The 26,921-nt window shown below is 37.2% G+C and overlaps 2 protein-coding genes across 5 annotated transcripts in view; one reads left to right on the forward strand and one right to left on the reverse strand.

The window, feature by feature from the left end:
* LOC125240868 (pseudouridine-5'-phosphate glycosidase) overlaps positions 1–26,921 on the reverse strand; it is a 197,260-nt gene that overhangs the window by 26,769 nt on the left and 143,570 nt on the right. For all 3 annotated transcript variants that reach the window (XM_048149014.1, XM_048149012.1, XM_048149013.1), the window contains exons 8-9: positions 2,462–2,636; positions 1,408–1,523 (exon numbers count right to left, since the gene is read on the reverse strand). In XM_048149014.1, the coding sequence (XP_048004971.1) occupies positions 1,408–1,523; positions 2,462–2,636 (291 nt within the window). The remainder of the gene's footprint in view (positions 1–1,407; positions 1,524–2,461; positions 2,637–26,921) is intronic.
* LOC125240869 (CD82 antigen-like) overlaps positions 11,851–26,921 on the forward strand; it is a 106,045-nt gene continuing 90,974 nt past the window's right edge. For both annotated transcript variants that reach the window (XM_048149018.1, XM_048149017.1), the window contains exon 1: positions 11,851–12,149. The gene's annotated coding sequence lies outside the window, so the exon portion shown is untranslated. The remainder of the gene's footprint in view (positions 12,150–26,921) is intronic.

Consider the following 26,921-nt stretch of genomic DNA (forward strand, 5'->3'; position numbering starts at 1 on the left):
ATCATTGAGATTAACATAGATACATATTTATATTACGCATATCTGAATGTAAAAGTCAGATGCTGAAAGATAGTTGAATGGTCAAAAGTCAAAATTGAGTCTTTTTTAGAAATTCTCAGTAGGATGTGATTTCCGGAAAGTACCCAATATAACTAAGTAGGATATCATTTGGTACTAGGTACATACATACATGTAATCTGCGTTAAACATGAAGTACAATTATATCTACCTATATACTTGTATGTACATATGTTAGGTTAGGCTAGATAGATAGAAGGTGCAAGGGGGTTAATGGATAAATGTTAGGTCTGCTGTAATGCTATCTTGGCGGCAGGGCAGAGGTCAGGCTTGGCGGCAGGACGCAAAGACAGACCCTTAGTGTGTTTTCACATTATCCGATCCGATATCGGATGTCGGAAGGATTTTAAAGGCAAAAATCATAGATGGCGGCTTCGGATCTGATAATGTGAAAACGCACTTACGATCAAATAGATTTCTTCACACATTATTTTAAATATTATGTTATTTGCATTATTAAAAATATATGTCTTAAAAAACATGATTTTAAGGACATTGGACGTTGTCAATCTTTTATATTAGGTATATACTTATATACCTCGTAGGTATATGAGTTAACTCTAAGGGGGTTCATAGGTAACCAGTTTGCAGTTTGTCAGTTAATCGCCATTGAAAGGGCGGATGTCGTTTGGCGAACTGGTAATCCTCTAGATTACTTATTAAATTTACATATGTCTGCCTACTTCGTTGTACCAAACGGTAAATCAGTATTATAGAATACCGAGCCTGAATACAGCATTGATAGCAACTTTACTGGCTCCGCTATATAACTTCGTCGCGGTATCAACAATTAGGTTGTGTATGTTTTGATAATTCTATCGTACAATTTGTACACAGTTTACCAGCGAATTGTTTGTGCAGTTTGCACTAATACGGCAATATTGTAGAGACTACCTCTCGCCAACTCTGGCCCAGCACGGTTAACTACTTTAACTACTTACCTACATCACCGACATTCCCATTCGGAACTAGGTACGACTACAGACCTTATTGTATGTTTACGAGTATGTAGTATTTTAATAGTATACAGCGTCGTGTGGTGCGACACTTAGGTAGGTAGGTATATGACTTATATGAGTTATGATACAAGTAAGTATGACACCCTGAAGTGCGAGTCTGAAGTTTAGCTGTCTAGTTATTCCTTAGGAGTATACGAGTTACATACATATATGTATTTATTGAGGCATAGGTATGTTTTACTATATGTGCCAGTGCTGTAATGCCCCTTCTTGCCAAATTGCTATTTATTTAGATACTTACATACATTTGTCAAGTACAAGCCTCGCAAGTCTGACTCGCGCTTCAACAATATAATAAAATAAGACTTACAAGTTCGACAGAGATGTGATTATGGAGAACCATGTCCCCGAGTCCTAGTTGACACTCTCCTCGGGCGTCCATGACGGAGGCATATGTGGGCGTCCGCGCCCCTCGCACCATGCATCCTGCGAACGGAAGGGTAAAACGTGGTCAACTTGTACCTATATCACTAGGCGGTAGTTTAAACTGCACCTAACTGTGTTCGTGCGGCACGAATGCATTGTTTGAGACTTTGAGAATGAATCGTGCAACGTCGACAGTCGGTCGCGTGAGTTATAGGTAAATAAAATGTAAAATCGACATATTTGTGTACAAAATGATACGTATACTGCATACAAGCCGCGATAGTCTAAAGAGTTTACTCCACATAAATACTATTTGATTTTTATTACCAACTCTTCGATGAAGACATTAGTTGTTAGGAAACCGACTTAAAGGTATCTCCTACTTCAGGTTAGTAGGTATAATAACGAGCCAGCCTGTAGCTATTGGTTCTGGATTATATTATCTCTCTATTATATTACCTACTTATATGGGTACTCCCGTTTATGTCTGCGTTTTATTTATCCATCCTATAGTTTTGACTACCTATAAGTTTCAACGCCCACGACGCTTAATATTATTCCAAAAGGATAAAATGTTCTTGAAGCTATGAAGTGTATTAGCTATTAGCTGCCATGATGCTGTTTTACTTTTTATTTTACAGAGGATGGGAGAAAATTAAAAAAACCTAGAAGCTGTCGGACCATGCTCACTTGCTCAGTGTAGGGTAGGTACCCGTCCGTCACGATTCACAATAGGCTAGGGGAAGATATTAGTATTCGTGTATGTAGGAAAAGTATCATAGTATCTACCTTTGTAGCGCTTTGTAAATCTAGCCGTAATTCAAAAATATCTCGAGCCTTACAATATTCTATACATAATAATTTATTGATAGTATGTAATGATTGTTATTTAACTACTTTATCGGCATAACTGATTGATGGAATGTGCATATATACATGACGGGCAGACTGTTGCTATGTGACTACGGAACGCTACAACGGGTTTCTTAAGGCCTTACCGTCCAGTAGCAACCCCGGTGCGATCTGGGCAAGATAGTGTCCGTCGGCATCGTCCCCAACGGCGGTGAGCAGTCGCACGCGCCCGTCGCGCAAGCGCCAAAGCGCCTCCGCCATGTTGCGTCCGACCCCGCCGCCGCACTGCGTCGTAGCGCAAGGATGCGTACTGCCATCCAGCTGTTGACAATATTATACAATCTGAGTGTGGGGTTTGCGTCGGAGAAAAGTTCTTATGATTCATTCATTTCCTTGAGGACCTTTCCATCAGGAAAATATCCTCATTAACATGGAGACTAAGAATCCTTTTCAAATGGAAAACCACAACGTAATACCTAACCGATCAAGGGCAAATATGGGCACTGAAGGTTTAATTTTCTCTTTTATTTAAATTTGTTAAGAAAGGTTTGGAAAACTTTGTGTAGGATAGATTCCATAAAGAATAAGTGGAACTTTTAGGAAAATATGTAAATAATGTTTAAAAACAAAGCATTTGCATTTAAACCATGCCATAAGCTGAAACGTTCTATGAACAACAATGGAACTACTACGCGATGATGAACTGTTTGTTGATCTCGGAGCGGGGCGGGACCTTTAGTTAAATAATCTAAAATACATCCAATAAGAAAATACTATTTAAAATTTCGGAATTATGAGATTTCTAACTTTTAATAAAAACATCAGTTTAACTTGGTTTAACAAATTGAGAAAAAATCTGTTTCCTCTGGAATTCTTTTCAAACTTTTTTCACAATTCTGAAAAAGAAAAAACATGCTTTGCTAGACTTTTTTTGATCTACAACTTTCAATCTAAGCATATATATGTTAATGTTTGTGTACAAACATTGAGCGTAGTCTCATATTTAATTAGCGTAGTTTTAATTAAATGTGCATAATTATGCCACGTGTACGGGAGTCTCCACGTGTAAGTAGCCGGTCAGCGCCCAGTTGCAAATATTTACCATGTTTGAAGTATAAATTGAGCTGGTTTTTAGATCCAGTCTCTAATGATCCCTAGTCTCCCTTTACTGAATAAGCATTTGGTATCATTTTACATTGGTTTAATCTTACTGCACGTACATATATATTTTGTATTGAAAATCCCAAAGAAATTATACATTTTATATGGAACTGTTATTAATATTTTTTGTTCGTAACGGATATCATTATCGTAATTTTAGAATCTTTCGAGCAAGTACATCCAGAATGGCGAGTGACTACCCTACACAACGAAAGAAAATCGAGTATGTAGGGGATTATTGTCAAAGCAAAATGTGTGATGGTCACACTGGTCACAATCACAGTGCAGAGACTGCCGTCTCTCTGCACAGGATTAAAACATTTAATCGTCAGTTTTAATTTAACAATTTCAGCCATAATCTTTACTTGGTCTGTGTTAAAAATGTTAAATATTAATATTAGCGCCATCTAACCGAGAATGAACTAATGGTGTGGCGCCTTCTGAATGAGCATTTTAATTTTACATGATGATGTCTGTTTTTTATTATGTATGTTTTTTCTTAGACCTTGTTTGTTTTATACGGACTTAAATATATCTTTGCTCTCAATAATTCGGGGTAGACTTTCTCGCTAGCGAGATACTGTCTCGATCCTCATGTGTTTGCTCTACCGACCTGACCTTCTATTTGAGAAGATGAAATACATAATTTTGTTAATATATCGGAGTCAAACAAACAGGTAAATCCAAGTTCATCTACTGTGCTGTGATAATAGTTATTTGTTATACAAGGGGGCAAAGTTGTATTTTAACGCCGAGTGTGGAATTGAAAAACGAGCAAGTGAAAGGATTCTATAGTTGAACCACGAGCGAAGCGAGTGGTTCGAGAATAGAATCCTGAACTTGCGAGTTTTTTAACACACGAGAAGTAAAATACATTTGCACCCGAGTGTAACACAAAACTTTTCCCCTCACTATAGCGAGGAAACTACAACGCAACAAATGCATTTATCACTGCTTCCTGTAGTTCCACAGGTGGTAAATCATCTTTGTTACTAGATTCACCAACTTTTATCAATTTTAAAGCAGATAATTTGACTTTATTCAATGTCAAATTACTTTACCCACTAGTGGATAAAATGCGTTTTTACCCGCTGGTATTAAAGGACAAAACACGTGTTTCCGAGCTAGTGTGGGGAAAAATAATTTTTAAGAAAAAAAAACCGTCGCCTTTCGGGTTCTGGTGAAAGCTACTTGCGAATGTTGGATTATGTAGAAATGTGTAGGTATGTTTTAAAACTGCTTTTAATGCTTTAATTATTAGATGGCAACACAAATGAATATACATATAACGTTAAGGTTTGAGGAGTTTCCTCAATTCCTCATGAATCCGATTATATTATAAGAAATCGAAGCTTGACAAACTTTGACTTGAAAACTCAATATGCTTAACAAACATAACTAAATAAATGTCACTGTTCTGAACTTAAATGCATGCTTTCTTACAAAAATACCAAAGTCACTATGAGTGTGCCGTTCAGATTTGAGGAGTTTGGTTCTGACCATCATCAGCAGTTCCACTGCACCAAATGTCACTGTTCTGGACGTAAGTGCATGCTGTTCTTATAAAAATACCAAAGTCACTATAAGTGTGCCGTTCAGATTTGAGGAGTTCTGACCATCATCAGCAGTTCCACTGCACCAAATGTCACTGTTCTGGACGAGTCATGCTGTTCTTATAAAAATACCAAAGTCACTATAAGTGTGCCATTCAGATTTGAGGAGTTCCATTCTGACCATCTGCACCAAATGTCACTGTTCCGTACGTAAATGCATGCTGTTCCTTTAAAAACACAAAATTACTATATGTATGCCTTTCAGATTTGAGGAGTTCCCTCGGTTTCTCTAGGATTCCATCATCAGAACTGGGTTCTGAGAAAAATGGGACCAATCTGTATACATATATATTCAATCAAAAAAAAAAAATTCAAAATCGGTCCAGTAACGACGGAGATATCGAGGAACAAACATTAAAAAAAATAAAAAAAAACAAAAAAAAAATACAGACGAATTGAGAACCCCTTCCCTTGAGAATTGGAAGGCGGAAAAAAGTAGAAACACTAGAATAAGGGAGCCGATTTTTGAATGTCGACTCTTCGATTTCGTGAATTTCGTTCAATAATTTATTTATTTATTTAATCAAAAAGTAACACAGCATTATAATTTACACCAAGGCACTGTGAAACTACAAAATACAAAACATGACTCACAAAAAAAAAATACAAAAGACATAAAAAAAATTAAACAAATTAAACATTAGATTTGGGCGATGACGTATAACAGCGTGGCTCCGTAATAATAATAATATCACTACTACTACTAGCGATTTTCTACAAAAATGATCAAAAACCGGCCAAGAGCGTGTCGGGCCACGCTCAGTGTAGGGTTCCGTAGTTTTTCGTATTTTTCTCAAAAACTACTGAACCTATCAAGTTCAAAACAATTTTCCTAGAAAGTCTTTATAAAGTTCTACTTTTGTGATTTTTTTCATATTTTTTAAACATATGGTTCAAAAGTTAGAGGGGGGGGGGACGCACTTTTTTTTTCCTTTAGGAGCGATTATTTCCGAAAATATTAATATTATCAAAAAACGATCTTAGTAAACCCTTATTCATTTTTAAATACCTATCCAACAATATATCACACGTTGGGGTTGGAATGAAAAAAATATCAGCCCCCACTTTACATGTAGGGGGGTACCCTAATAAAACATTTTTTTCCATTTTTTATTTTTGCACTTTGTTGGCGTGATTGATATACATATTGGTACCAAATTTCAGCTTTCTAGTGCTTACGGTTACTGAGATTATCCGCGGACGGACGGACGGACGGACGGACAGACAGACATGGCGAAACTATAAGGGTTCCTAGTTGACTACGGAACCCTAAAAACGAGTGGTTTAACATTACTAGCCGTCCTTTTTCAAAAATAGCATTACGTCTTTTTCCACAGACTTTCGAACGGCGAATTCATGCGTTCGAGAGAGTAGAATGGCATTTCAGCGACGCCAAATGCCGCAAGTCGCGCCAATACGCAAGAGCGATAGAGATAGATAGCTACGAAAGAGATATTATCGTGAGCGTTTGTGCATTCGGCTACGCACACAGGTTTGTAAACTAGAGAAAGATACGATATCTTTACTGGGGGCCGATTTTTGAGTCTCACGGCGTTCGAATTCAGAAAATTGTCACTGAAAATAATAGGCAATTCACCGTTTTCAACCGGTATTTTAGTGAAAGTGAGATTCAAAAATCGGCCCCCTGGTCGGTCCTAGTGTCAGTTTCTCCAATTTAAAAGACGAATGTATAGATCAGTCTTGTCTGGGAGGACTCTACTTCCATATTACTATGACTGAAAATTGTGTTTCGTACGCTGTGAAGCGTATGTAAAGCCAAATCGGCTATACGTATGCTGCTAAAGCCTAGTCTCTAGCCGAGCATAATAAACAACCATAGTTAAACGGTAGACCACAACACGCAAGCATAGACAACGTGCGTACATTGTGGCCGGCACAACTCACTAAAAACCGGCTTAATGCGTGTCGGAACATTACGACCAGGTACTACACTGCTTAGTTTGGACACTTGTAGTACTGTACAATAAGTGATTACCTACCTAGTGAAAAGAGTGGTGCAGTCGACTTTTAGGACGCTATAAACTACAACCGTTTTTGTAAAAAGAATCTAATGTTTCAACTAACCTAACCTCCGACATAGTGGACCGATTTTTATGAAACATGGCTAAGAACACTCTTAAAATAAATCTAAATCAGTTCATTCGTTCGGGAGCTACGATGCCACAGACAGACACACACACAGACAGACAGACACGTCAAACTTACAAGACCTCGTCGTGTTTGCGTCGGGGGTAAAAAATTGCCATTGAGAGGTACTAGGCCTTAGACCTATTAAAACCAAAATAAAGACATTAACGTAATTGATGAGGATGGCGTGCATCGTACATCTTTAATAAGCGGCGGTGGTAATATATTTTTAGCACAGAACGTGCCAAGGGAAATAAATGTTTGCATATTAATGTTGATTGTTTCGTGTCGGGATTGCATGGCGACAGCGACATGTGGCGGGCGGAGTGGTGAGGTAGCGGCGTCGTTCTGATCACTTGGCAAACCCGGGCGATAATGTCTCTTTCGTAGCTATCTATCTCTATCGCTCTTGCGTATTGGCGCGACATAGCCAGACTACATTTCTGCGGCGTTTCGGTGGCGTTTCGCGTCGCAGCAATGCCATTCGGCTTCGAGGCCAGTACCTTTGCCAAAGCCACAATCGCTAGTCCGTACAGGCGCGACGTTGCCAGTTGCGTCCCGATCGCTACGTAGCTTCCACGATTGTCATCTCGGTCTTAGGCTACTTGACCCTTTTTTAAAGTCTATCTTATATTATTAATTACTGTCCAATTAACCGAAAAAAATACTACCATATTTTATTATGACTTGAAAACCGCAAAAAAACATTTTAAAATATAATTTCACTAAATCAGGCAAAAACAACGTTAGCCAGTGGTTAGCCAAGTCAATCTGTAGGTTGTCTGTGGATGACGTAAATTGAATTGAACACGGAATTTTCTGACATTAAAGTATGAGGCATAAAGTTCATTATGCCAGTGATTGACTCGACATGAAGTTAAGTTAGGTTCTATGACGTCACTACATGGTCTGACAGCGTTTTCGGTGGCCAAAGTTAAAAAAAATATTACACGAATTTTTAATCGTAAAATACGTAGCCATCATACACTTTTAATACCCAAAATCTGTAAACATTGGTTTCTTATGCCAAATACTACAGGAAACAATCATTTTTTGTGCCAAACTCGATAAGAGTCTAGTAGCCTATATTTGATAGTTATCTCTATCGCTCTTGGTGTGAGTATAAGTATCCTTAGCCATGGAGCGTTAACTCTAGCTACCAAGATGACCAAATAAAAGTACAAAATACAAATTATTTATTTTGTAGGTAACCTAATTGCTTAATAATTTTTTGTATTAGGTAGTTAACCATTACCAGTTGCAAAAAAATATACAATGTTAACATTTTTTAGGCAAAAAAGTTACGTATATCACAGATGCAACGCCAATTATTAATCCGTCACAGCCCACAGAACAACATAGACTTCTCTTAGCAGTGAAAATCTAAGTTCGACAAACTTCTAGAAACTCTCTCTGGCACCTTAATTACGAGAGGGTAAGAGATAAATGTAATCAGATTTAGCGAAATCCGTCTTTAGGACTAAAGTTGCCAACGCTTTATACTGGTTAAGGCACAAACTGGCCATCGCAACGTCTCGCAGTGCAAGACGCCGCCGGCGTCGGCGGCGCCGATCGTATCAGCGCGTCTCACGCGACCTGCAATATGCCTTCGTATTCTGACAACCACTTGTTTTTGCACTACGATAATTTATATTGCTTTACGGCGATATCTATTGTTTGTGGCCTGCTTAACTTAATCTAGGGACCTGATTGTGGTCGCTGAGACTCATTAAAATTTATGTGTATGCAAAAAACTGATTTATCACTTTTGATAAACGACATATTTTAAATAAGGACAGCCGGCGTGTATCATGCTGCCAATTTTATCACTTATCCACGTGGATAAAGCATCCGTCACGCTTTAGCAAGTAAGTCAGTGTGAGAGTGACAGATGTCTTATCCACGTGGATAAGTGATAAAATTGGCAGCATGATACGCCGGCAGAGGTCAGAGTTTCTTGTAAGGGCAGGGCAAATCTCGACTGGGTTACACTATGATGTTGAGTTCTACATGTATCCACTGAACACGCCTACCATATATATACCGGTGGACACTCTATTTAATAATGCAAACATTGTACTTAATACATGGAAAAAATGGACCAGTTACATTTGCCCCCCAGTCGAAATTTGCCTTACTTAGTTCAATGATAGGCATTATAGGCATTAAAATTCTACTAATATAATTGAAAACGATTATTGGTCCACACCACTAGATTCCTTATTCCTATCGCCTGTAATAATAAAATAGGTTAGGCCTTTTTTTACAGACTTTTGTGCAACTAAATTCGGCTCTCAGGTGGAGTAAAAGACCGAGTAACACAGTATATTTTAATTGTGGCATGAGCAACATTATGAGTATTCTCTATAAGTGTTTGTAGGGAACTTCTAATTACTCTATCTAACATTAACACATTCAGGGCCAATGACCCGATATCGGGTTCTCTGTCCGTAGGAGCTTTTCACTACATACCCGCTAACCCATGTTATCGGCTACGCTCGTAGCGCGTAGCACGCGACGCGCTGCCACTGAATGTGTTAAATTGTTAATAGCCCTCGTAGCATAATCAGTACTGTACCTGACTATAAAACCGACCCTGGGTGTCATTACGTTTACGTTTACTATCATTATGTTTTTTTTTTAATCTTAAAATAATGTGTTTGTATATTAGTACTTTCACACAATCCTGCCAGCTTTCGTGAATCGACCTGTACTTTCACCTCCCTGCAGTGAATCGTGACACCTATGTTATTTCTCAAACATTTTTTGAACTCCTATAAAGTTTAATTTTAAATCTAAATCGCTTTCGAAAAATTGGACATCATAAATTGCCAACATTTTAGTCTCGTTTAAACAAAACTGACTTGAGAAGGTTGATAGGATCGTACCTCTACGAAGGGAATGATGCTACAGCGGTCTACGGCGTAGCACAACGCGCGCTTGACGAGTAACAATATCTGTGGTAAGCAAATTTGCACATTATACTCGTATAGTGCATTTTACTCGTCCATCCGAACGAAATATAAGAAAGTACAGTAAACGACCATAAATAATGCACATCATCGGTTTTTCGTCTTCGTAGAGCGTTGTCTCTTTCTTGCTTATGTGACGTTAATTGTCTCTTTACAAAGACCGATGTGCATTATTTACGGCCGTTTACTGTACCACAACTTAACTTTTTAGTTCAAGGTTTTGACTTTTGACTAAAAGAGTACCAGTGGCCTATTTCCCAATAGTGACAATTGTCGCCCGACAGTGTCACATCGCCGTTCATTGCATGTTCAACAATGTTACGTATCAACCCAGGGCACAGAATAGGCTAGTTTCCTACTAGTCAAATCAGCTTCTTTTTAAGATCTGTCAAAACGATTTTGTAATATGGAATTACTATGAAATACTGAGGAGTGACGTCACGGTCAATTCATTTACTTTATGTCTTTCTTTTTGACTTATTAAATATAAATTATGTTTAATCATAACTACTGTCCATATTTTTCTTCTAATTATATGGTGCTTTATTTCGTTCACTGCATAAAATATTTTATTTTAAGTAAAGGAAACTAGCCTATTTATTATCAGTGTCAAGTGTCAATGTTACTGTGGTGAAATAGCTCACAAGATTTTTGTTTAAATACAAAACAATTTTTTAATCACGTTCAAAACGGTAGTTTGACGAAAAAAAATCATAGAAAATCATTGTTGGCGCTGAGCGTGAGCCCCTTACTATAAAATTTTAAAGTAGCTTAGAATTTTGAATTGTATGATTCATACATATAAGTGAACGAGAGAGTAAAGCCAATAAAAAATAATAATGACTCGTCTCGTCTTACTAATTGACGAGCAGTTGAAAGTGTCGCTCGACTAACCCTCGGCGGATTAATTACAATAATAACATGGAAAACCTCGTCCGAACTTGTTATGTCCACGTTAAACCAGACACATGGAAATTCAGTCATCAGCTAATTTTGAGTATTGATGTAAATGTGTACTTAACTACTTAAATACGAATAGTTTGGTAATTTTATCAATATATCTATGTTGTGAATACTAAAACTTTCCTAAATTTTTTTTTGAACTTTTTAAGGGGTATAAAGTTTAGTTATTGTTTGAAATATAAATCGTATATCAAGTATAAATAACACTTGATCGAAGTGTAATTAAAAATGACACATGCTGCCCGCCAAATTTAATTTAACATACGCAAGAAAAGGCAGCATTATGTCTATTTTTAGATGTCATCCAATGCACGATGTACGTTAGTTCTATTTTCGTTGGGCGTAAAATAGCACGTTCGTATTTAACAATCCAATAAACAGGACCGTTTGGGTACTATTTTAGTCCCTTTCACAGCGAAATAAAATGAATGCATATAAGAATTATATCTGTTGTAATAATGTAGTTGCAACGTGGGAGGGCGATAGGAAGGCGGCAGTATCGAGCGTGGGCGCGCCGCCCTAGCGCCACTGAAGCCCTACAGTTGAGTCCGCCGACAGGCAAGACGCGCACGCCCGTCGCCGGCCGCCGTCCCCGCCGCCGCTCCGCTCGTCGCTCGCCGCTCCGCTCGCCCCGCGGCCCCGCCGCCCCGCCGCCCCGCCGCCGCACCCCGCGTCGGAGGGCGACTCGCCGGCAGCGACTCGCAGTCGCTTGCCACATTGCCTCGCGGAAAACTGCATACAGATAACACTCTATTCATTCACGCGAATGGCAACGCACGTGCACTGATGCACGTGACCGCGATCGTTACGCGAAACTTATTTCAAAAAAGCTCCTGTCATTTCGGTTTTTCGTCACAGACATTGGACAGTTTAAAGATTTTTATCAAAGTGTGCTGGCTTTAATAACATGTTTTGTGGCACAAAATTCATGTTTGACGAATAAATTGGGCGGTGCCACGTCTACGTCATGCTACAGGGTAAAGTATTCTTTATTAATATTTGTAGACAGTTATAATCACCGATTACCAATAGGATTTGTGTAATTTATGTTTTATGTGCGACGTGTCTTCTATGTGCTCACAGAAAATACTCGATGACTGCTAAAAGTGTTCATTCGTCATTAGGTAATAATTTTTTATTCAATCTTTTAGCTATATGCATTTTGCGCATATGAATATCAACCTACTGTTTATTTACACTCAATATAAATAAGAAATTGATACTCAATAACAAAAATATAGGTACCTATATTTTATCATGGATATTAACTAATAATATTAAGTTTTTGATTGAAGCTTGCGTGTAAGAATTACCATTCAGTGGCAATATTTTTGTGCTAGTGCTCTGTGTAGGTTATATAAAGTTCGATATATGAGGGGCGTGGAGAAAGCTGCGAATTTCATTCCTAAATAAAGTACTTACGGTTGCTAAGTAGGATTTATTTTGATAATTTCGTTAAAAGTGATAGTACCGAAACAACATTTGACGATAGGGGTAGGTGTACACAACAAAGTTTCAACAATATTTACTAAAAAACACATCTTGAATTGTCATGGTTATCTAATTTAGTATCGGTAGGTATTTACACTATAAATGCTACTTTTTTTTAGTGAAAAGGCTATTTTATTAAAGTTTGGGTCAGTTTTTTTTATTCCGTATTACTTAATTCTAATGAAACTATAAAAATTATGTTGTTGTAATTATAAGCTCTTATTTAATTTTAAGCTGTTTACTTACAACTGTTTGTAACGGTGTAATAAGGGTTGTAAATAAACAATCCTATTCAATACAATTAGATACTATATGTGTATTAATAAATTGTCAAGTTAATTATATTTTGAAATTCGTTGGTGAAGGTTTCATTTTTTTATGTCCTTCCTTTTAAGTTAGGAACATTCCATATATTTTTTTATCTTGTCACACATACAAGTATTAAATTTAAGTTATTAATATTATGCAAGATAAAATTTATGTGTATAAGCATCTACAAAATTACATACATGTCAGAAGTGTGTGTCTTTTTTGTGTTTCTTGACAAATATACAAATATAAACAAAATTATAAAATAATTCATTTGCTGGCTTACTAAGATACATGAACTATGTGGCATTCCATCACAAGGGTACTTATTTATGCTGTATAAGTGCAAATATCTGGGCAACCGAGCTTCGCTCGGTTCTGTTTCGTATCCTTGACATGTGTCGCCATCTAGTTCAAAAATGAATAGTACCTACATCGAGCGAAAGAATTCTCATCCTTAACAACACAACTACTCCACACGAGATGGCGCGCATTTCGCCACAAAAACTCAAATAGTGTATTTTCTATTCGTTTTAGCCTTGACCTGTGTCGCCATCTAGTGTTTGCAATAAATAGTACTTACATCGACCGAAAGAATTCTGTCTTAACAGTACAACTACTGCACACGAGATGGCGCGCGAAGAAAAACGCATGAAAACTCGAAAATTCGCGTTTTCCGGGACCTAAGGATAAGTTAGACCGATTTTTCACCCCCAAAAACCCCCACATAACAAATTTCTGCGAAATCGTTAGAGCGGTTTCCGAGATCGTCAGTGTAAATAAATATATATATAAATAAATAAATAAATAAATATACAAGAATTGCTCGTTTAAAAGTATAAGATAAATAAGGTTCAAATAGGCTACTTTCCTTTTAGTCAAATCAGCTACTTTTTAATAATTGTCACAATTAATTTGGACGATTCACGAGTAAGTATATGGAATTAGTAGTAATTTGAAATGAAATGAGTTGAGGGACGACACGGTCAACTCAGTTACTTTATAGGTAAACTAGCTTTTGCCTACGGCTTCGCTCGCGTTAGAAAGAGACAAAAAGTAGCCTATATCACTCTCCATCCCTTCAACTATCTCCACTTAAAAAAATCACGTCAATTCGACGCTCCGTTTTGCCGTGAAAGACGGACAAACAAACAGACACACACACTTTCTCATTTATAATATTAGTACGGATATTTCTATCCAAATTATTAAATAAAAATTGAATTTGAAAATAACGACTGTCTTTGTTTTTCTTATAATTATCTGATTCTTTATTTCGTGCGTGGTATACAGCGTGTGTATTCCATACAGGCGAATATTTTGATAATCATTAGTATCGGACCTAAGGAGCGTAATTACATTATTATTTTTTTGAATAGATGAGATTTTTTTTTCATACATAATAATTCAGAACGCAGTGTATTACGTCCACATCAATTACCGTACCTACTTAACCGTCATTACGACATGACGTTTATGTCATTTGACTTGAAGTTGGACGGCGTACATTGCCGCTTAGTCAGATTAAAAAAAATAATAACTCTTAATTAATAACACTTTTTAACAAAATGATTATCATATACGATTCGTGCGATCAGATACTATAACTGGTTACATTATTCACCCGTATGGAATCCACACGCTGTATAATATTTTATTTTAATAACCTACTCGTACAGGCAAGTTCTCTATACTTATGCGGATTTTAGTGTGAATTTGAGATGAAAAGGATTGTATTACATTTGAAGCACAGGGACCCCTTTGTGTAAAAAGCTTCATATGAACAACAGGTACATACTTATTTGACGTAGCTCGCGCTTTGTCTTTATCTAGATCATCGATAAAGAATAGTTTCTGCTATTCTTCGAACGAGAATGAAACGAATTCATTAAATATTTATGATAGGACAACAATGGAAAACAAACGACCCTATCGAGGCTGTTTTGTGCTTGTTGGAAACTTAACTTCGCCCAGGGGGCTGACTGAGAATAACGATCGAAGTGAAGGGACATTTGGAAGTTTTGAACAAAATAATACACATTTCAATCTGGGGTGGCTTAAAACGTGACTTTATTCTCTAGGTGCGCGACCGGTGCTGCCCACTTTTGTGGGTTTTTTTATGAGGCAGGCGTCAAACGAGCAGACAGGTCGCGTCATATATATGGTAAGAGATCAGTGCCGCCCATGAAAACTCATAACACCAGGAGGGTTAGCGGTTCGTTGCTGGCATTTAAAATGGGTACTCGGTCGTAACGCCGTAGGTGATACTTCATTGTACAGTTTAGCTGTGTGAGGCAGGAAGGTTCTGGAGAAATGCGCAGTCGAGAACTGACATCCATTTAAGTTATGAACATGGAAATATAATCTTGTAGCGTAGGGCGATGGTGGAAAGAAGCGGCAGAGATTAATCTAAACAATGCTTGCTTATTTGGGCTATTTACGTCAAATTAGCATTAAATGTTTGACATGACATGCCCCATAAGATTAGTGACAAACGGTGCCACTTCACGTCCCTTGCCAATACAATATCCTTTGAGCCTGAGCGTAATCATTAGGTACTTGCTACAGACTAAGTACAAATGATGTGTAAAAATATGCTTGAAAGAATAATAATAACTTAATTTAGCTATCGGGGAAGTACAATAGATAGAATTATGCGTCATTTTATTAAAACGACTTGCAATATTCCAATACATGGACCACATACTTATACATCCTGACCGAGAAATGTATGACTACGCGCCATGTTGCGGAATATCATTAGAACTATGTTCTTCATACTAAGTTGAATTGTCACCAGAATAACAACGTCTTCTTGACAATACATAGTCATATATTTCTGGTCATCCTTTACGTTTTAAAGTAAAGACATGATATCAAATATTTACAAAATTTTGTAGGAAATTGAATAACTACTATTTTTTTCATTACACTTAGTTCAATTCTACGGGACTTGAGATTCAAATAAGGAAAACGGGATAAGGTACAGGGGGCAATTTAGACTAGAGGGCAATTTCAATTGATCGATTTTTTTAATGTATTACAATTTTGGTGTTATTAAATAGTGTCTACTGGTCACATTTGGCACGCGTAACACCGTAGGTAAAAATAAATACCAACTTTAACTTATAAAAGCTAAATTATTTTGAAATTAAGGCTGCTTTCGAGAAAAACGTCAAAATAATGTAAAATTGATAGTTTTAGTCGGTGAAATACTACACTTTCCGTTATCTAATAGATATATTTAATTCAAGTTTCAATTAGAATATCTTATTATCTTGATACTTTACAGACTGGATTTTAGAAGACTTACTCACTAAATTAATTACGAATTTTTATCTGATGCACGTTTAGGAAAACCCGCGTATAGTGCTGGATTAGTCGATCTTATTTGTAAAATTTGGACAATTTGGAATACTGAAACTGGTAAATTTATAATACGTGTATCCTGTACTACAAACTTCTTAGACTACAATTTTATTATAAGGTTTTTAAAAGAGTAACCAAGGCTAAGACGAATTAATTTTTTTTTCAGAAATTACCTAAAATTAAGTGACAATTTCTTTGAAAATCTACATCACATCGGAGTTATTTTCGTAAAAAAATTAATCTGTAACGTTTACTTAAATTGCTCTTATGCCTTAGTGATTATAAATTTCTATTATATATTTTTGGCAATTTTTTGAAAACGAGCCTTCCCCGTCACAATTATTGCCACTTCTGGACATTTTAGCGATTTAAGACACTTCCTTCGGTCGTGGTTTAATTAATCGCCATGTCATGCTCTTTCACAGATTTAATATTTTTTTATTACGTAATAACGGTGACCTTCGCCTTAGAACTGCAACATTTAATTCATCTGTACAGATGGAAACTGCGAGTATTGAAATGGAAACTAAATCAATAGAGTATTATCCGTTCCGAGAATGATTGGCCGGGACGGGAAGCGCTCTCGCAACGGGTCAAGTGCAAGCGGTGCAACCTTGGCATTATCCTTTGAAGTATCTGAGCGCACCTATTGCGGCTTGTATAAAGAAAATATTGCAGTGAGATTCATTTTTTATTCCATCGCAGTTCCTCGCTAGAATCGGCCTTGGAAAGAAAAACTCCCAACTAATTATGAACCTCGGGATAGTCGGAATACAATTTTATTAAAGTTGTTGCAGAGCTTAGGTAACAAAGATGGAAAATCTTTGTAAGACTGTTGTACCTATTTAGTAATATGTTGACGTGGAAGTTGTTGGTAAAGTTCATTACAACTAGGGAACAAATCAAATTATTTTATTGAATATTTTTTGATTTGTTCTTTTTTAAGTAGTCACGCGCGGCGGCGGTGGTGGCGGGCGGGTGGTCTAGTGGTAAAGACGTTAGCCGCGTAAGCTGAAGACCCGGGTTCGATTCCCGGTTCGGCCACCAGTGGGCCTTGTCGTTTTTTCTTTCGTGTATGATATCTATTTCAATTTATAAAATTACTTTTTATTTTGTCTTATGTATACAGGCTGTGTGTCTTAATTATTTAAATTTGTTTGGCCTAACTGATACACATTTCTTTGTTTAATTATGTAAACTTTAACAAGGCTTGTTCAACACATTTAAAACGAAATTATCGCAACACATTTTAAGCCACTACCCACCTTAAAATAAAGTTGCGTGAGCGTGTACCTCTTGACTTGAGCGACTTTGTATGCTGCCGTAAATAAGATTATTTTTACTTTGAAATTCTGTTCTCGTGTAAGTGACTTGTATGTCTTTTATGAGAATAAATACCTAACAAGGCAAAGATTCTCAATCCACTGCTACAGCCGTTCTACGAAAAACGTGCAATTACAATCTCATCTATACTCTTACATTATCGTATGATATAGTTATACTAATTATAATAAATACCTACTGCCTGAACCTTGTGTGAACTTTGCAAAACATCGATAACAGGACATCGATAACATGTGTCATCACGATAATAAATGCTGATGTCGGATGTTCGTGACATTTGAGCTGATAGTCGGCGCATAGTAATTGCCACTATATAATACAAGCTGAGACTAGCGCTCGGCCACAGCCACCTTTACCGCCCTGCAAGGTTACCTTGAACACAGAGTAAATAATACTACCTACTTACGTACAGAAAGGACACTTTCTACAAAACCGAAGTCAGATAACCAGTTCAGGTTCGAATCGTCTTATTCTTCGAACGCAGAACACTAGGTAATTAGATTAATTAGGTATCCCTTTCGACTATTAAAGGATGTCAAAAATCACGTAATTATCTAATTTCTGGCAGTGAACGCAGGAAACATCAAGTTGTGTCAACCCTAATGCAACGTTCAAACCATTCGTAGCAATGCGAGCCGAAGGAAAAAAATATCTGAAAAAGTGAATCAGGACCTTTACGTAGGTACTAGCTTTACTAATGTTATTTTATTTTGACATGTGGCGTCAGACACGTTACTAACACGTAACCCACTATTATGTAAATTATATTATTCTTAAGGTTCTTTCACATTTCACAATTCATATAATAGGTATTACAATACCATACAATACAGTACAAAATTACAAATACTCTTTATTGCACACCTCAATACAGGAAACAACATAGTAAGTATAAACAACTCAAGAGGTAAAACAAGAGGCGGTCTTATCGCTAAATAGCGATCTCTTCCAGACAACCTAGGTAGCGGAGAAGAATAAGGTTATGATTACCGTAAAACTTGCCTACTTTGCTCCCCTCTGATTAACTATGCTCCATTTAGAAACATGACTTAACGATTATATATTCATTTATTTCTATGATATTATAGAGAACTCATATACTTACTGAATTAATACATGTACTTATATAATTTAAAATTTTCTATCAGTCATGAAATAATCTTAATTTTTGGCGGGAGGACCTCTTAATTTGGAACCAAATGGGGTAACAATTAATGCGCTCCATAGTAAACCGTGGGTTAAGGCAAAGATACCAATGGGTATATTTGCATATCATTTCTCATTGCTTCAGATATATATAAAAACAGTAATATGTAACGTAATTTTCTCGACAAAATTATAACCAATAAGATAATCTTTTGATATCAACTTATTTAAATATTTTATAACGAACAGTTAAAGAAATATTCGCAATTTCCATAACGTGGAGCACATTTTGGTGAAAAGTGCCACGTTTTACGGTATGTACGAAAACAAAAGCGAAAAATCGATTTTAACAAAAAGCAATATACCAGCTTCTTTAGATGAGCGAAAGACGCACGAAGACGTGTCGAAAAAGGGAAATAGAGAAAGGGAAAGGGGTTTATTTCAACGAAAGGTTGTATGATAGACAGAAAGGGGTAGATACTCGTATGTCTTAACTAAGCTAGACTGAATAATAAGTACTCTAAATAGAGCTCCAGCTGTAGCTTGGAAGGGTAATTTAAACAAAGCGTCGCTAAGGGTAATATCAGACGGACCTCATTGTACCCGGTGCACCTTGAATGTGAAGTGTGTCCTTACTTGACGTGCCATCTTAAGATGCTACAGGAGCGAAAATGCTAAAATGGAAAGGAGCCCCCCTTTCAAATTGGGAATTTTAGTTAAATATACTAGTGTTATTAACTAGATTTATCGAAAAAAAATGTCCATTACGAACAACTCAGTTAAAAGATATTGCGAAAAAATCTTTAAAATCGAGGTTCCGCTCTCGTCTATTTCCTCCTTCAAACCTTAATCAATCGGAAAGAAATTTGAGAATCTGAATAACAATGAAATAATATGTGTCGGACCGTTTAGTTTTCTTGGTTAATTGTTACCAATCTTAAGTATTACACCTTTGTTTGCGCCATAATGAAAAAGGCCGTTTTTGGAAATTTTTGATTGGCTCTAGCGTCTTTAAAAATAACAAATATCAAAAAAAATTAAAACGGTCCGACACAGATAAAAATGATAATAATCTGTGTTGAAAAAAATCATTGCTCTGTCTTCAAAAACCAGGGAGGAAATAGTCGAGAGCGTTTGTATGGAGAATTGGCCCTCCTGTATCGTCTTAAGGTAAGGTTGCATTCCGTTTGTGATAACACTGCAACGGGAGTGTACAAGGGTATTGCCCTATCAGTCTTCATCACATAAAGAGTGATGATTCAGAGTGCCTGACCTACGTGTTAATAAGCGTAGCGTAGCGTAGCTTAACGTAGTTCAGCGTTCTAAAAAGTTGTAAGGTACAGCGGGGAAATTTCGACTGACGATGACGACGACAAAGGAAACTGATCCATTTTTTCCACGTTTTGGGCATTTTCAGAATTTGGGACACCCCAATTAGAGTAAATTGTTAACAAAAATTAACTCGCTGTCAGTTTTGTGACGACAATTAAACATTAAATCTGTCTAAAAATTTACTTTTTTCACATTCTGAATGTCGATTATCGCTTAAAGTTTATGTAATTAACACAAAAACAATAGTTTTATAGAAATTTCATGCTTAATTATCGTCACAAAACTGACAATGAGTTAATTTTTGTTAACAACTTATGCTAAGTGGGGGGTCGGGGGGTCCCAAATTCTGAAAATGCTCTTTTACAATGTTTGCATTATTAATTAGATTGTCCACTGTTTATACATATGTGTTACATATATGGCACGCGTGTTCAGTGGATACTTACATGTGGAACTCAACTTAATAGTGTAATAATGGAAAAAATAGATCATTAGCATTACATTTGCGCCCCAGTCGGGATTTGGCCCGCTGTACCTTATACAATTAAGTATGTTAACATTGTTAACTAGCAAAACTTAACTACAAAATTAGAATTACGTCGACTTTGGATGATTGGAAGCATTAAACTGGGAAATAAAAATTATCGCGTAAATTATTAAGGTACAGCGGGGCAATTCGCGATGTAAACGACTGCAAAAATGTAAAACATGGAAAAAACTCGAGTACTTACCTTAGTTGAAATTTGACTCCTAGTCGTGTCTACCCCCCTGTAGGTACCTTATCTTATGTCATTTTAACAATATACATTATCACCAAATGCAGCTCCTCGTATTTTTAGTATATTCCAGCGGCCAAATAGCTTAGATAGATAGCTGCCGGTCGCAACTAAAATTAAAATCAAAAGTGGTTTTCCATTGCAGTCGGTTTCTTTCGCACCCCTGAAATGTTTAAAGATATTGCTTTCCTCTTGCAAACTTCTATTACCTATCTTGTCACTTTAGATCTGTGGCAACTCGTAATCCGAATTCCGATATTGGATTTCGGAACGCGATTATGAGAAAAACAGCTGCAACGGAGAGTGCCGTTATGGCATCTATTCGGTTATTTTGCGCTATTTATTTATGAAGGAAAATAAGGAAAGAATGTTAATGATTATGACTTAACACTTTCGCTACCAAGAACCCGACTGTCGGGCACACCGCTCGTAGAAGCGTAGCCGATTACATGGGTTTCCCCGTATGTAGCGAAAATGTCGTAGCGCCGCGTAGAGCCCGGTTTCGAAAGTGTTAATGCAAACAAGACAATAGGGATGACGACTACATTAAAAAAATGGTATTCTATTTAGTTCTTTAGTTAGATCATCCAAAAATACTGAACATATATTTTTCGCTTTCTATAATTAATGAAAAAATACAAAGATACAGAGCATCAAAGTTCCGGAGTCCGCTTGTGACGTCACTTTTAAGCAAAAATTGTACCTAGGCGTGACGTCACGCGAAACTTCAACGCAGTGTACCGTCGTCATTTTTCGTTTACGAGAAAAAAGAAAAAAGATGTGTCCAAATTTTTTTGATAATCTAACTGACGGACTAAATAGTTTTTTTAGTCGTCTCGCCTATTCAATCCGATACAAAAATGACAGAAGTCTTAATTTAATCAAGGCAAAGATTTGACAATGTGTAAACGCTCTTACGCACTGAGGCATGTTGAATGATTTAAATTATCTGCACAGTGCCCAAGGTCTCTAAAACAGGGTGATTCTCAGTCCAGATTATTTCCAAGGTCAGGAATCGATTTTGATTGACCTACCTCTCGTATTTAAAATTATTATTTCACCGTTTCCCTCGGGCTATCGAGTGGATAACGAGCGCTCAAAAAAAATCAGCTCTCATGACTTTTGCTTGCTGCATATAATGTGTAGGTACATATGTAAATGTAAATGAAAAGCTTTGCATCGTAATAACATTATGTTAACTAACAGATTATTTATTTCGTTCGTTCTGACATTTCGTGGCTTAAGATAAGGTGGAGGTTAATAACAAAATAATATTTTTCTACTTGAGAACTGTAATCTGTCAATTAGGACACCACAGACTAAACTATAAGTGCTAACTTTTCAGTGTTGGATACTCTATGGCAGTTCCGACTCAATTATAATAAGCTCAATTTTAAAAATAGAACTTCATACAATTTCTATACTAATTTGCGATACCTGGAAAATTTTCCTGCATCTGAAACACATTTTTTTTTATCTGTCACGTTATCGGCCAATCAGAGACGGTAATTACAAACAATTGGTTGCTACGTAATTCGATGTTGATACAACGGTGACGACTCTATTAACATTAATTTTAACTTGCATGAATGATGATATTTCCGTCTAAGTATAAGATGATGACTCGTAGAAAAAGTATTGTATGCAATAGTGATATAATTAAGCTTTTCACTCTCGTGCCGTACTATTAGGCCACTCAGCAAGCTTCGTGGCCTAAACATGGTACTCGACTGAAAAGCTTTGTATTATATCACGATTGTATAAAATACTATTAAAATATCCCTTGTCTTCGCAGATTGGTTTCACTTGATGATAACTTTTATTTAGTTTACACCTTTATAAGTTATTTTAAAGAGTAAATAGGTATTTTTTCTTAACCTGATGTAAAAAGGAATCTTAAGGATTTAGTACTACATTTTCATACTTACGATGAATCTGGGGGCACGGCAGTGCCCCCGCCATGTCGAGCGCGAAGCAAACACTGCTGTACCATCCTTTACTGGAACCATTTCACCGCATTTTCAGGCCCCTGAAATCTGACAAAGTCGTGCCAAGTCTAAGGTTTACTGCGATTTCTTTATTATTATAGTTAATGTTGAGTGACTTTGCCGTTGAAGGGTACACACAAGGGTACAAAACCAGGTGCTCCATGACACCATTGCACCAATCTGTCGCCAGAACCGCTACCCTTCAACGGCCAAGTCACACAACATTAACTATAATAATAAAGAAATCGCAGTAAGGAATCTTAGACTTGGCACGACTTTATCTAGATTTCATTACTTTTTAGAGATAAACAAGCAGCTCCATCGAGACTTGGCTAGTTTTTTACAGAATGTTTTTGGTGGGATGACATCTTATGGATATCACTATCAGTCTGATGCCGGTGTACATTTGAATTGGCCCTTAAATGTAGTTTCTAAACGTATACAAGTTTACATACTGTTGATACATAAATACGTGCCAAGTGGCAATGACAGCAATATGAGATGCTGATGTTACGCAGGTTCGATACAAGGTAGACTTAAATCAACATAAAAGCGGCTTGACCTGAAAACAGTAATGAGGCAAGCTCATTGATTTTGCCCACATACCTATTACATGTTCGATTCCCTGAAGTCAAACTCGACTCGATGTAAGGCACGCTACACACAGTCTTAAAATTCATAATCTTAAAAAAATATTTGTATGCAATATGTCGGATCAATCTGAAAATTCATAATCTTAAAAAACAAACGTGTGTGTGGACAGTCGCGAAATTGTATGGAACTCAGTGCACTCGATCTGATTTTTGTAAGATTATGTTTTCAGATTATGAATTTTAAGACTGTCTATTGCCGGCCTAACGATTAGACTTTATTAGGATTTTGAATGTGAAAATAACTCTATCTGCTACTTCTTCACTCTAAACTAAACTGCTGAATCGATTTAGATGACATTTGGCATGGAGTTTGAGGGTTGAGAAGGAGAAAATAGTTTTTACCAATCGATAAAGTCGCGGGCAGTAGTTGTCTACAAAATGCTTCACTGCAGACTGGTTTATTCCACTGCTAGACGTATATACACATATCGGCACTACTTTGAAAAAAAACTTGTATCTTCTTCTGTACGAGTAAATGAAGAGAAAAATGTATTAAGTATGTATGGAATGCATATAGACTTACTACGTTTTGTCTTTGAGGAGCAGTGTGAGATACGAGATTTTTTCAAAGTAGTGACGATATGTACAAATCCAGTGAGCTGAGCGACTTTAATCACGTACAATCAGTCTGTAATATTGAGAATCTACGTTTTATGAGTTTGTAATGCCGATCGAAAGAACAAAACTCGAGACTTCGAAACCACACACGTAAATAATAATAATATGGGATTGTTAATCAAATATATTTAACTAGCTTTTGCTCGCAGCTTCGCTTGCGTTAAATTCAAAAATGGCGGAATGCTTCATACAAACTTCCGCCCCCCATTTTTGGAAAGTGGGGGGGGGGGGAGGTCAGAAAGAGATAAAAAGTAGCCTATGTCACTCTCTATCCCTTCAACTATCTCGTCTAAAGAAATCCCGTCAATTTATCGCTCCGTTTTGCCGTGAAAGACGGACAAACAAACAGACACACACACTTTCACATTTATAATATTAATAGTATAGTATAGTATGGATTAGACAGCATAGGGTTTATATTAGTGTCGCTTAACTTCAAACTTGGGTAAATCCATTCTTCTATAAGGTTCATTATCTTTTAGAACATACTACATTTTTTATATGTGAGTATGCACGGGAAAACGTCCCACTTTATCGATTGCTACAAAGCCGCTTTGTCAGTTTAATCATATATAAACAAGTAAATTTCGCCGTAATGGTAACCGACAAAGTGGGACGTTTTACTAAACACACTCACATATATTCAACCTTAAAGCAGAATGGATTTACCCAAGTTTCAAGTTAAGCAACACATTTAGTCACCTACAATCATTTACGGGACGAATATAATTAAGATCATCACTAACTTCTACTATCGCACCAACTTCGAAATTATGAAAAACCAATTACTTAATAATCAACGGTTGTCTTCCTGTTTGTATAGGTACATTTCAGAATAACTTCTTCATGTCTTATAAGAACTTTAATTAAGTATAGATGGGTTAATGCTATGAAAGTAATCTAATCTAGCATAACTTACATAAGTTACATAACACACGATAGGAGTAGAGCATCCCGAAATGATTACTCAACAGAATGTGTCTACATGTATGTGCGTAGGTACATATTTAGTGAAAGATAGATAAAGTTGGCGCGGAGAGGCGTGAGTCTGCTCCAGGGTGTTATTTATTCATGCATCCATGCTTCCTCTCGCACGATCTGGGAATGCTTGAGGATTTCGATGCCAATATTTGTGTATCTGCTCTACAAATAATTCAAATTTATCATTATTTACCTAATAAAATGTTTTTTCACCACACTGACTGATAAAGGCTTACTTTGCTATTCGAAAACAGATAGCAAAATTGTATTTTATCCACACGAGTGCAAAGTAATTTCATACAAATTTTAACTTGATATTTTGAGCTGGCGGGTAGAAATTACCTATAAATGATGATTTTGAATTATAAATATTGAACAAATTGATAGATTTGATTTAGTTTGATGTTTTATAGTCAGTATTTTGTTCGTGTTGATGTGGTGAAAAATGTTGTGTTTCACTCGGCGGCAAAGTTTGTTTAACCTTCGTGCCTTGAAACCCTCGCAAAGCTCAAGATTCCACGTTTCAAGCGCGGATCCAGCTTCGTGCCCAGGGGGGGGGTCACGTGGTAAAGGCCCGGGGCCCCAGGGGGAGTCACGTGGTCTATTTGTATGGCCAACTTACGTTTGACCCCCATGACCCCCCCCCCTGGATCCGCGCACCACGTTTTGAACCACTCGCTACGCTCGCGGTTCAATATTGGAATCTTTCGCTTGCTCGGGCTTCAATATTGGCACGTGCGGTTAAACAACAACTTTGCTCCCTTGTAAAACAAATAACTATTCTCAGATAGGTCATAGATAAACAATATTGACGGATAAAATCAATGTTTGAACCGAGCGTGCCACTTTGATAGGACGGCTATTGAGAGAATAAGTCGATACTTTAAATGGCAAGGCCAGTTCTACGAACCGATGAGAGGCGAAAACTCCAGCACATGGGTACTTGTAGCTTATGTAGTTCAAACACTTACTTGCAGTGTTAATGGGTTGTCGGCGACACGGCCATTACCGCTGCGTTTTAGTGGTTGTATGTCCTTTTGCAGCTTAACCGCCTGTTTTCATAGTCACATTTATTCAGGATTGGTAAAGCAAGAATCAAATGATTAAATACTTAAATCACTTAAGCCTCCGCCACACATGCGCGTTTTGATAGCGTAGAGTTAGCGGAGCGCAATGATAGCGGTGCGCCGGCGGAACGCTGGCGTTCCGCTCGCAATCCGCGCGCATTCCGCTCACAATCCGCGCTCGTTAGTTCCCACCGGCGTCCGCTGGGCGCAACGCCAGCGTTCGTCCGGCGCACGACTATCGTTGCGCTCCGCTAACGGTCCGCCTACGCTATCAAAACGCGCATGTGTGGCCGAGCTTTTAACCAAGTACACTTGGTAGGCATAACGAGTCAAAATCATGTGTAAAAGTTGTTATCAATAAATATTTAAGTGCTATTGATATATTTCCGTGAACACTAACATATGTTACCGTGCTCAGAAATATTCACCAGAGAGACTTTCGATTTAATAAGGCAGTAGAGATAGATACTTATCTAGGTACGAAGTTTCGAGTTGGTGGCAAGTTTCGCTGGAATGAGCACTCAAGATTTGACGGAAGTGGCTACAAGGAGATTTAAAATAAAATAACGACCATTATGGACGCCGGACGGCGACTCGCCTCGTGGGCGATTGTAGTTATTTCGTGACTTTAAGTTGAGAATAACCCCATTGCCCATTTATGGCAGGGGAAAACTG

The sequence above is a fragment of the Leguminivora glycinivorella genome, chromosome Z (genome assembly GCF_023078275.1).
Source record: "Leguminivora glycinivorella isolate SPB_JAAS2020 chromosome Z, LegGlyc_1.1, whole genome shotgun sequence".
Classification (NCBI taxonomy): Eukaryota; Metazoa; Arthropoda; class Insecta; order Lepidoptera; family Tortricidae; genus Leguminivora; species Leguminivora glycinivorella.